The sequence below is a fragment of the Passer montanus genome, unplaced genomic scaffold, assembly GCF_014805655.1.
Source record: "Passer montanus isolate IOZ18808 unplaced genomic scaffold, ASM1480565v1 scaffold43, whole genome shotgun sequence".
Classification (NCBI taxonomy): Eukaryota; Metazoa; Chordata; class Aves; order Passeriformes; family Passeridae; genus Passer; species Passer montanus.
The window spans coordinates 1,534,785-1,546,296 of record NW_024369151.1 but is presented as its reverse complement, the minus strand read 5'-3'; the positions used below and the strand labels follow the sequence as shown (position 1 = coordinate 1,546,296).

Genomic DNA, 11,512 nt, shown 5'->3' with positions numbered 1-11,512 from the left:
TTCACTGCTTCTGGATGAGCATGGGCCACATGGAGATGCAGCCAGGGTGGGTGGTCTCACCTGAGAACAAAACACTGACCTGGGGCTCTGACACTTGAAAATAACATTTTGTGTAAGAGCAGCAGCCTCCCTGAGCACAGGCTGCACATTCATGGACATGCCCCATCCCTGGCAGTGCCCAAGGCCAGGCTGGACAGGGCTTGGAGCAGCCTGGGACAGTGGGGGGTGTCCCTGCCATGGCAGGGGTGGCACTGGATGGGCTTTAAGTCCCTTCCCACCCAAACCAGTCTGGGATTCTGTGACAGAGGAAAGCAGGCAGAGGACAGCCTGTGCCAGGAGAGGAAAGGAGGTTAAATGCAGAGAAGGGTTCACAATTCAGATTTTACAACCCCCAGTCCTCACCAAACACGTTTCTGGCCCTAGGGTGCTGCCCAGCTCTGGTGATGCCTGGAGGGCCAGGAGAGCTGAGGGAAGGAGGCAGCTCTGGGGGTGTCCTTGGTGCTCTGGTTGATGACAAATCCCCTCAAGGCAACAGCACCTACAGCTGGGGCTGAGCTGGAGCTTCCATAAAGCAAGAACCAGCTTGGCTGTGCAGCCATGGCAGTGACAGATGTGACACGAGCTGAGCCAGCACCAGGGGGTGTCTGGACAGGATCCAACTGCCAGGACAGCTCCAGCCCTGGGGACAGAGCACTGGAGATTGCTTCCCAATGCCTGACAATACCTGGAGTGACTCCTGCTGGGTGAGCAGCTGGAAACCGTGTGTGCTCCTTTTCAATCTGAGATAAGCAGAGTTGGGCTCTCAGCTGTTGACAGCTTTTCTCTTTGTAGGATCTGATGCAAAGAAACAGAGATATTTCCATCCAGCAAAATAACTTTATTTCAACAGGGCAAGTACAGCCAAGTGGTGATTCCAGAGTTGCCCAGCAAGTGTCAGCTCCATGATCCATCAGTGAATGTCCTGCTGATGACTCGAGGGTCCAGGCTCTGTGGCCACCCTTCACAATGATTTCTTAGGTTTAGATTTCAAGTGAAATACATTCAGATTTGCTCCTGTCAGAGCATTGCTCACCAGTACATGGCTGGAAGTCACTGAGGAGTTAATTACACAGTTACCTGATTCGTGTGAAAAGAAAGCAAGGCTGCAACCCACAAACCCCTCCCTCTCTCCAGTGCTGCTGCCCGGAGCCCTCCCAGCACTTTGCAGGGGGAGGTTCCCGATGTTCTTTGGGCCTTGGCAGTAAAAACAGCGCCTAAAAACACAGCAGCAAGAATCCAGGCAGCTTTGAACTGCACATTTCCCCTCTGCCAGTCTGTGATCAAGAACTGCTGCTCCTGGCACGTGTAGGAAGGAGCAGGGCCCACGGCAGCCCCCCTGCCCAGAGCTCCAAAGGACCCAGTGCAGGTTGTGCTGAGTGCCCGGCCCTGGCTGGAGAAGGATGAACTCTGGTTTCATTCATCTGGGCGTTGTTTGGTTTGGTGAAGCATTAAATAAATAAATAGGGCTGCTCTGTCAGCAGTTTGGGCTGTGGCTCCCAGCTGGCAGCTCGGCCTCTCCAGCTCTATCCCGGCTCTCCAGTGCTGCTCTGGCCCTCCCCGGCGGGCACATTCCTGCGCTTCCTCAGCTGCATCTCCTCATCCTGCAGGAGAAAAGCAAGCACAAACTGAAACTTCAGCATCCTCTCTGAGCTGGATAAAACCTGTCCTCTTCAGCTCCTCTCCCACCACGGCTCGGGTAAGCCCAGCCCTCTCTCAAAACCCCGACACCATGGCACACCCTCACAGGGGTCCCTCCCCTCCATCCCGTGCTCCCGCTGAGGAACTGCTCCTGACTAACCCAACAGGCACCTTCTAAACCCTGCTGCATCAGAGCAGCAGGGATGTGACCTGCTCAGCCTGGGGGCCACACCACAGCACACCTGGTCTCACAGTCACCTCAGGGTGGGCCTGCTGTCCCACAGAATCAAACCCCTGTGCTTGGAAGGGGCCTCTGGAAGATAAATCCAGTCATCTGCTCTAAGCAGGGCTTGCTCAAGTGCTGGAGCTGGCTCTTCAGGGGTTTGATTTTCAAATATCTACAAGGGTGGAGCTTGCAGCTCTCCCCACACAGCCCAGGGTGGGTGTCAGCTGTGTGTACAGGGCAGCACTTCCCACTGGCCCCAGGGAGGGTTTCCTTCAGCACAAATTGTGCCTGTCCCCTCCTGGATTTTTGATGGGCATCTTCCCCATAACCCCCTTCTCCTCCATAACCCCTTCTCCTCCATAACCCCCTTCTCCCTCCCCACCCTGCTGGCAGATCCTCCCTCCAGCTCCTCTCCCCCAGGCTGGAGGAAGCAGCTCCCTCAGCCTCTCCAGCCCTGATCCACCTCATGAGCAAACCCACAGAGCTGCAGGACCAGGATTTAACTGTGGCCAGGTCTTGCCACAAGTGGCAGGGACTGACCTGAGGAGGGTGAGCATGTGCCAGTTAGTGTCTGTACTAACAAAAAGCAGTTCTGCACAGTCCTCCTCAGGCAGCCCCTCCCAGATGCTCCTCTCAGCATCTTTCCCAACACACCTATCTCACACCATTCAGCCAGAGCCACAATGAGCAGCCTCTGCCTGTTCCAGGGGGGTTCATACCGAGTCAGAGTCTTCCTCAGCCTGGTTGCTTATGAAATCAAGGTAATCATCCTTCTGGCTGTCCAGAACTTCTTCCTCATACTCAGTCTGGTAGTCTGACTCATCTGAAGAGAGAAGACACAAAGCACAGGGTTTAACTGGCAAGCAGAGAGGCAGAGGAAGCTGGGAGAGGAATGAGTGCCACTGTCACTGAGCACAGGCAGGACAGTGCCAGCAGCTCTCTGCAGCTCAGTGAGCTGGGACTGCTCACACACAGATCTCAGCTCTCCAGCACATAGAAATAAACCACGTCCTCTCTGTCAGCTGGTCCTGGACCCCTCCAGAATCCAAGGAACCACAGCACAGCAGCCCTGCCCAACTGTTCAGGTCACTGTGGTGAGTGCCAGCTCCCAGAGGGACACAGTTTTGGGGGGATGCTCCCTGGGGAATGCCCTTCACAGCAAAGCTGCTGTATTCCACCCCTCAGCCCAACCAGACCCATGGGACACCTTCAGAAGCCTCTGAGCTGCCAAGCCTCACTCCCTGTGGTCAGAGGCTCTGGGAACAGGGACCCCAGGCTTAGGGTGAGCTCTGCCTGCTGTGCAGCTGATAACTGAGTGCCTCACAATCTCTGCTCCACAGGGACAGTGACATTTACATTCCCTTCCTCTCTGCAGAGGACAATCACTTGCTTTCTCCAGTAATCCAAGGGATTAACATAATTGAGGGAGTCTCAAGAGCTGTGCACAGCAGCAGGATGTGCAAGGAAAGCCCCAGCCCCAGCCTGTTCCCATGGAATGAGGACACACCAGTGCAGAGCCAACACCTCTGCCAGCATCTGGAGATCACCTGGAGGATCTGCAAAACAGGCAGCAGGACCTCCCAAGGTCCTGGAGGAACAGGACACGGGGGAATGGCCTTAAGGAAGACAGGGATGGATGGGATATTGGGAATTAGGAATTGTTCCCTGGGAGGGTGGGCAGGCCCTGGCACAGGGTGCCCAGAGCAGCTGTGGCTGCCCCTGGATCCCTGGCAGTGCCCAAGGCCAGGCTGGACAGGGCTGGGAGCAGCCTGGGACAGTGGAAGGTGTCCCTGCCATGGCAGGGGTGGCACTGGATGGGCTTTAAGCTTCCTCCCAACTCAAACCCTTTTATGACTCCCCCTGCACCAGGGCTGGCTCCCCACAGCAGCTCCAGGGATGTGCTGGGCTGGGGGAGCCATTGCTGGTGCCAGCTCCCCCCAGGCCTGCAGAGCCTGTCCCAGCCACCCGTGACACCAGGGCAGCGAGCAGAGCCCCTGGCAGCAGCACCTTCCTCTGCTGGCACCAGAGCTGCAGGATGCATTGAAGGTGTGAAAATGACCCTTTATGGTTACCATTAAAATCACCAGCTCTTCTCCCCCTTTCCTGAGTTAATTCCAGTGTGCTCTGAGGCAATACCTGGATGCAGCCCACTGGTGAAGAGAGGGGCTCCTGTTTAAACCAGATCCTTGATTAAGTATTTCTCCTGGGAGCCATCAATAGCATCTGCTCCACGCTGAAGACAACAGCACAGTCTGTTCCACAGCCTTTTCTCCTAGCACATAGCTACAACCAACTGCTAGAACATTGGAATGAAAGACATTAAGTCTTTTTTATTTTCTTTTATTATTTCTAGTTTTTGTTGGGTTTTTCTTTTTTTTTACTGATAATTAGAGAACGATTGTTAGTTTTTACTAAAAACACTAATGATAATCATTGATAAAATACACCAGAGAAACTGGAAACTCATCTGAACAGCAAGAGACACCACAAACAAGAGTTTGGAGTTTGTACCTCCAATAAAACCAGCTGCTATCAAGCCAAATTCCTTGATTTTCCCAGCACTATTCAGCATTTAACACATCCTTCTACAGACACAGAACCAAGAGCCACCCTTCTCATACCACTCACAGCACAGCTCTGGAGGAGGAAAAGGAGAGCAGGAGGTGGCCCTGCTATCCCAAAACATCACCTTCCATCAAGGCTGAGGCTCACAGTGACTGCTCTGGGCACTACAAAACCTCCCAGAAGCACCAAGCAGGACCAAGTCCTTGCTGCTGTGCTCAACTCAGCACCACCCAAAGAGCTCAGCCTGGAATCCAGCCAGCCAGGAGGAGATTCCACCCTGGGAAGGTCCCCAAGCCTGTCCTGAGCAGGGTGAGCACACTTCCCACCCAGAGATCTGCCTCCTGCTCCTGCAGCTGGGGTGTTTCTTTGCTTTTGGGTGATTCCTGCAGGGGACAGCTGTGGTGTGGCTGGAGGGGTCAGTCAGGACCTGGAAGCTCAGCACAGCCTCAGCTCCATTAGTGCTGCTCCAGAAAAGTTCTTTTTAAGCAGCAAAGAAGCAGAGGTGGCTGGTGCCTGCTAACTGTGTCCCTTGAGAGGTGCTGGGATGTCTCCTGCTCCAGCTGAATGGCAAACCCAGGCATGTGACACCACCATGAACATTTCTCCCCAACAAATCCCTTTATCCAAATGACCACTGCTACAAGTGCTTCATCTCCTGGGCTCAGCAATCCCTCACGGGGGGAGCCTGAGCAGGGAGGTGACAGAGCCACCCCTGAGAGTGGCACCCGAGCTCCCCTGGCCACGGCCACAGCTCTGGGGGTCCAGACCACAGCTGGGCAGAGGGAAAGTGGGGATGGAGAAAGGGAACAGGGCCACCAGCACTGCTGTGAAATGAGACACCTGTGCCCCAGCACTCTGGCACTCAGGTCCCTCTGCTCAGCCCTGCCTGAGGCACAGGCTCCCTTTTTAAAAACCTTTAAAAGGTTTTGGTCACTCCTCTCAGTGTGCCTCTCTACCAAGAGAAGAGAAGAATTCCCCTGCCCTTTCCCCACAAAGCCCACACAGCTCCTGCCCCATGCAGGCTTCTCACCCTCTGTGCTGACCCTTCCCCATCCATCAGAACTCGAGCATTCCCCTTTGCTTTCTTGAGAACAAAATTACTGCCAGCATTTCCTCAGCCAGCCCAGACCTGCAGTGTGCTCTCTGTGCCTTTCTCAGCCTCTGTGATCCAAGAGCTCCCTCAGGAAGGGATTTCCAGGGAGAACAAAGGTGACAGTGCAGGGTCACAGCCAGGCCACCAAGCAGCTCCCTGTCACCTCCCCTACCCAGGTCACAAGCCTCAGAGCCCCCTCACCCCCACAGCAGAGCAATGCCAGAGCTCACCAGCCCTGAGGAGCCACCTGACAGCCACGAGGCCATGCAGGGAGGTGTCACCCTCCCCCTGAGCTCACCTCACCACACACCTTCCCCCACAGCTCTTTAGCAAGTGTCTCATGCACCGAGGGCACCAAGGAATGTCACTGCTGTCACTGCCACCCAGATATGGCCAGGGTGCCTTCAGCCACACGCAGCCACCCACAGCAGAACACAAAGGATCCTGCCCAGCCTGGTGCCCACGTGCACGACGCTGCTGCCACCCCCTCCCCAGACCCTACAGCCAAGGATCCCAGCACGTGAGGAGCACGTGGCCCCTGCCCACCCCATCCCATCCCATCCCCAGCAGCCCCTGCACTGCCCCTCCTCAGCCCAGAAGGTGCCAGGTCCATTTGCCACACTCCATCCACGCCCAGCAGAAAGCAGGAGCCTAACAGGGAATCATTAGGAGCTCCAGAAAAGAGGAGGATCTGTCCCAGTGCTCTGGTTAAATCTCAGCAAGTCTCAGTGCCTGAGCCTTAAATAACCACATACCATGAACTCTTCACTCTTATTCACAATGGCTGCTTCAACCACATTTGATTAATATTTTCTTCATAAGGCATATGATTGTAATTAGCATTTCAAATTACCACAGGGACATCTCTGCAAACAGTCACAGATGGGAGCACTGCTAACTTTAGCTTTCCCTCTGCAGGAACAAGAATCAGGAGGAGGGGAAGAGATTGTTTAGAAAGAGCTCCAGCCCTGGTGACACACTCAGAGGTTTCAGGCCTGCAAGGCTCTGATCCTTTTGGATCTGAGAGTTCCATAAACAGGGAGCTGCTCTGCAGGGCAGGGCCAGCACAGGGCACAGAGCCCCTCCGTGTCACCATGCAGGAGCTGCTACCTGCTCCTCATCAGTTCACTGCTGCTCCCACAACAGGAGCACACAAAAAGCACTGGAGCCAGTGAGTCACTCCTGATCCTACTCACGACAGCAGGGAAAACATCCTTGGGGCAGGGCTTTGACTGAGCCTCCCCCAACCCAACACAGGAAAACATCCTTGGGGCAGGGCTTTAACTGAGCCTCCCCCTAAGCCAGAACAGGAAAACATCCTTGGGGCAGGGCTTTAACTGAGCCTCCTCCCTGCCCAACAGGGCTGAGGATGGAGCCAGCAGAAGGGCACGGGACAGCCCAAGGGGATGGAAGCTGAGCTGCCACTTGTGTTATTTCCCTCAGCTGAGACTCCAGCAGGGATTATTCCCCCCTGGGAGCTGCCCAGTAAGAGGCTGGCAGCAGGTGCTGAGGACAGCCCAACTGACCCCGCTGTCCCAGAGGAGGTGGCAGGAGGGGGACACAGAGGGTCAGGGCTCTGAGGGGAGCAGGCAGTGGCTGGCAGTGCCCCTCACTGAGCACAGGGAGGGCAGGGGAGGGCTGGCAGGCAGGCAGGAGCTGTCCCGTGCCCCCCTCACCGTCGGCCAGCGGAGCCTTGACGGGCTCGATGCGCGACACGATCTCGGCCAGGTCTGTGAAGGACGTGGTGGGACAGGTCACATTCTGCAACACAGAGAAGTGAAGGTTTGTCAGCAAATGTACACAGAAAATCCAAACAAGTTGAGACTGTACAAAAATGATATCGAACAGACAAAGCTCCAGACGCACAAATTCTCCACAGCTGCCCCCTCAAAAGTCATTACTCATCAGTGAGAAATCCTGCAAACAGCTCTCCTGAGGCAGGTCTGGTGGCAGAGATGGGATTCCCAACAGTGGGACACGCTTTTAATGGCTCTTACTCCACCCACACAACAAGAAGCCTTATTAAAAAGACCCCAGAGACAAGCACAGGAGGAGCTGGGCCTTGGCATGGACAGAGCTCACTGCATGTGTTTTTCTCCATCAGTGTCCCTTTGTGAGAGGGACTGGCGGGGCAAGGTGCAGCCCTAGGGAGCTTCTGATTTGGGAGAAGGTGACCAGGTGGGACACACAGGTGGCCCATGCCTCAGCTGGAGTGATGCCACAGAGGCTGCAGGGACAGGTGGGCACTGGGGTGACCAGGACCCCTGTGGACCCCTCAAAGCCCCAGAGCTGGAGGTGCTGCAGCGAGCCAGAGCCTGCAGAGACATCTCCCACTGCAATTCCTCTCTCCAGTAAACCCTTGCTATTTTCACTCTGTCTCACCCAAGCAGTGGGCTGAGTGTTCTCTATTTTGAGAAGTTCTTGCTCCAGTCTCTCCTCTAAGAAAACCCAATTTGGCATTTAAGAGCCCTCTCAGGCTTCCTGCAGCCCCCCTCCCTCTCTGGGGCTGGGCACAAGGTAACCAGGAGGACACATGAACACCTCTCATCCTTCTTTAAACCCAGTGAGTTTAATGGACACAGCAACAACCCCAACCCAGAGGAAGGGGATGGGGGAGAGCTGGCAGAGGGAACTGGGCTGCCAGGAATTGCTGTGACAGTTGTGTTCCCAAACACCCAAACCTGCCCATGTGCTCCCAGCCAGGGCAGCTCCCTAACACGGGGTTTTATGAACAATCCTCTGCTCCTCTGGCAAGAACACCAACCCTGTGAATCACACAACCCCTGGGGGGTCACAGCAGCAGCCCATTGCTGCTGCAGCAAAGTGCTCTCAGTTGACCTTTCATCTGTAGCTGATTTTGATGTAATTTAGAACAGTCACAGCACAGAGCAGATCCAGGACAAGCAACGGGGCAGAGAAAGCCTGGAGGGAGTGAAAAGGTACCTGTAGAAATGGAACAGCAGCAGCTCAGGACACACACCTTAAAAGATAAAGAAGCTGGGAAGCTCATTGTGACTGTAAAGGAACTGCTGGAAAGGATGAGTCAGCCCAGGCTCACTTTGAACATCCAACCTGAACGTTCCCAGAGCAGCATCTGCAGAAAGCTCCTTCCCAGGACAGGCAAGAAAAGCTCCTTGGCAGCTCCAGCCTGTGCCACACAGCTCAGCGAGGGACACGTGCACCCTCTGGCCACCACAGAGGCTGCACCCTCTGTGTCCCTGCACCCCAGATTGGCAGCTCCAGCCTGTGCCACACAGCTCAGCGAGGGACACGTGCACCCTTTGGCCACCACAGAGGCTGTCCCTGCACCCCAGACCCCAGGAGGACGAGGTGGCTGCACAGAGCCCTCGGGCAGAGAGTGCAGGGACAGGCTTTGCATGGCATCAAAGTGCAGGGCTCTGCATGAACAGCTGAACAAAATGCTGCCCCAGGAAAACCATCAGCAGATCCTGTGGTGAGGATGGATGGGAATGAAGTGTGACTGCACCCCCAGAAGCATCTGTCCCCAGCTGTCCCCAGGTCAGCCTGTTTGAGGGCACCTGGGCAGGCAGCTGCACCCAAAGCCTCAGCACCAGGACTGGAAAACCACTTGTGGGAAGCCAGGTGTCTTCCCACACTCATTAGGTGCTTTACAAACAGGAGCTGAGTGTTTAAGTGTTTCCTCTCATTACTTTTAAGGACAAAATCATCTTCCCATCAGATAACACAAAGCAAAGAAGTGTCTCAGATCCACCTGAAACCTACTCTCAGACTTCTCTGGTATTTATTTTTTTCCAAAGAGGAAAGTTTTATCTTTGGCACAATCTTTATGAAATAAATTAGAGGAGAAAGTGTAGTCCAGTGGATTATATTTAGCTTTGACTGTGAATAACAGCTCAGTAGACAGAACTTCCCCAAGTAGACCCAATTAATGGTGCTGCAGCATTCCATACTGGGGGGGAGTAAGGGCTGCTCAAAGTAAAGTTTATGTAAGGTTCCTGTTGTTTGTGCCTTCAGTATTCACATTTTGGAGACAAGATAAACAGGGACTAAATGATCAAAGCAAAGGAGAAGCATCTAAATGATTAAATATCTGTATTTTTAAATAAAATTGCAATGCTCACAACATGGAAATGAGACAATAAGAAAAGGCACTCAGCTCTCAGATGTTGAACACTCCAGAAATAGATGAAGAACTAAAACACATAAAGCATCAAAACCTTTGCTAATGAAAGGCAAGTTAAAAATATCAGCTGCTCTGCCTGGAAGATAACACTAAAGGACTTAAGTGACTCTAATGGACTAAGAAAAGCAAGAAAAATACCCCAGTGGGAGCTGCAACAGTTGTAACTTCACAGAAATAAATCTCCTGCAACAGAAGTCAGATGCAAAAATATTGAGTTTCAGAGGGCTCTGGAGTTTTAGGAGGAAGAGCAGATGATCCCACAGTCCTTGGAAGCACCAGGGATGCACAGAGCTCGTGGTTCCTGCTCCACAACCTGGCAGGGCTGGTGAGTCACCCTCCCAACCCTGTTATTTCCATGCTGTGGCACCTCAGCAATCAGCACTTGGTGCCTCATTATCAAGTGAGTGCAGGGCCAGGCTGTGTCTGCCATGAGCAGGTGACAGATTTGCTCTCCAGGGCACTGAGGTGCCACAGAAGCCAGGGTAGGTGTGATAAATGCCCATCATGCTGCTGTGATAGCATGATTTAAGTGAAATATTCCCCTCCATTACTGAATCCTGTCAAAAGGGCAGTTTAAAAAGCAGTCTTCTTTAAAAGAAGTGTCTGTCACAGCACTGAAAATCTTGGAGGCTTTTTACTGGCTGGTGCTAAAAGCGAGGCTGAAGTAGGACACAGCCAACTCTGAGACACACAATTCTCCCTGCCTTGACCTCTCCTTATGACTTTTAACACAAAACCTAAACCCCAGCCCCTCGTGTCTGATAAGAGGTGCCAGAGTGGACTGAGGACACATCCTGTGCAGTCACACTGAAGCACCTCCTCATCCAGGTGTGCTCCCAGGGAGGAACCCCAGGCTGAGGAGTCTGGGGCTCCTCAGGCTCACGGATCTCCAGTGGTTTCCTCCTGGGCTCAGTCCCTGTGTGCTGCTTCCAGAGCCACTCTGGCCCTGCCAGGCAGTGTGGGCAGATCCATCTGATGCTGGGAAGTTCCCCTGGAGCTGAGGGTGACATTCACCTCCTCCCAGCAGAGCCATTTCCACCCCTCAGTGACTCACAGCCACTGAGGGCACCTGGATGGGTGGAATCATCCACCCCTCATCCCTGGCCCAGTGTCCATCCTGCCATCCATCCTCTCTCTGTCTCTGAGCTAAAGTGCTCTGCCACCCACCCCTGGAGAGCTGCAAATCCTCAGTGTCATCTCTCACCTCACTTGACTTCCCTTTGTGAGGCTCATGACAGCTATGATTCATTCTGGCCATCCCCTAAAAAATTACTGCTCATTTCCCTCTCTAAAAGACGATAAAAAAGAATTACTGGGTAAAACATGAAGCCTTTGTAGCACTTGGGTTTCAAATCAGAGGGATTCAAAGGAGAGGAAGGACAGTGAGCCCTTATATTATCATATATTATCCAAATTCCTCAAAAAGGTGATAACTGATTCTTAAAACCAACTGGAACTTCTCTGCCAGGAAATCCAGAGCACTGAGCTGTGAACCAGCCTCATGGCAGTCACTGTCCCCTGCCCCAGCCCAGAGCAGCTCCAGGAGCACAGAGCATTTCCCTGAGCACTTACATCAGTTTTGGATTTGCAGGTCTCTTGCCTGTCCTTCAGCATCTTGTCAAGGACTCCACTCCTGCACCACACATTAAACACAGTTTTCCCATGCTGGTATCCCACTTCCTGGAAAAAAATAATCAGGAGAAAAAAAAGTAATTAATAACTGCCATTAGCATGGAAACAACTGGAAAAAACAGACCCATCCCTCCAAGTTTTACTCTTTTTCTCA

At 53.4% G+C, this 11,512-nt stretch overlaps 1 protein-coding gene across 2 annotated transcripts in view; it reads right to left on the bottom strand.

Annotated features, from left to right (window-relative positions):
* Window positions 1-856: 856 nt before the first annotated feature.
* Window positions 857-11,512, bottom strand: part of PNPLA7 (patatin like phospholipase domain containing 7) — a 128,348-nt gene continuing 117,692 nt past the window's right edge. For both annotated transcript variants that reach the window (XM_039719923.1, XM_039719924.1), the window contains exons 33-36: window positions 11,299-11,406; window positions 7,238-7,322; window positions 2,623-2,726; window positions 857-1,640 (exon numbers count right to left, since the gene is read on the bottom strand). In XM_039719923.1, the coding sequence (XP_039575857.1) occupies window positions 1,563-1,640; window positions 2,623-2,726; window positions 7,238-7,322; window positions 11,299-11,406 (375 nt within the window). In that variant the 3' untranslated portion in view covers window positions 857-1,562. The remainder of the gene's footprint in view (window positions 1,641-2,622; window positions 2,727-7,237; window positions 7,323-11,298; window positions 11,407-11,512) is intronic.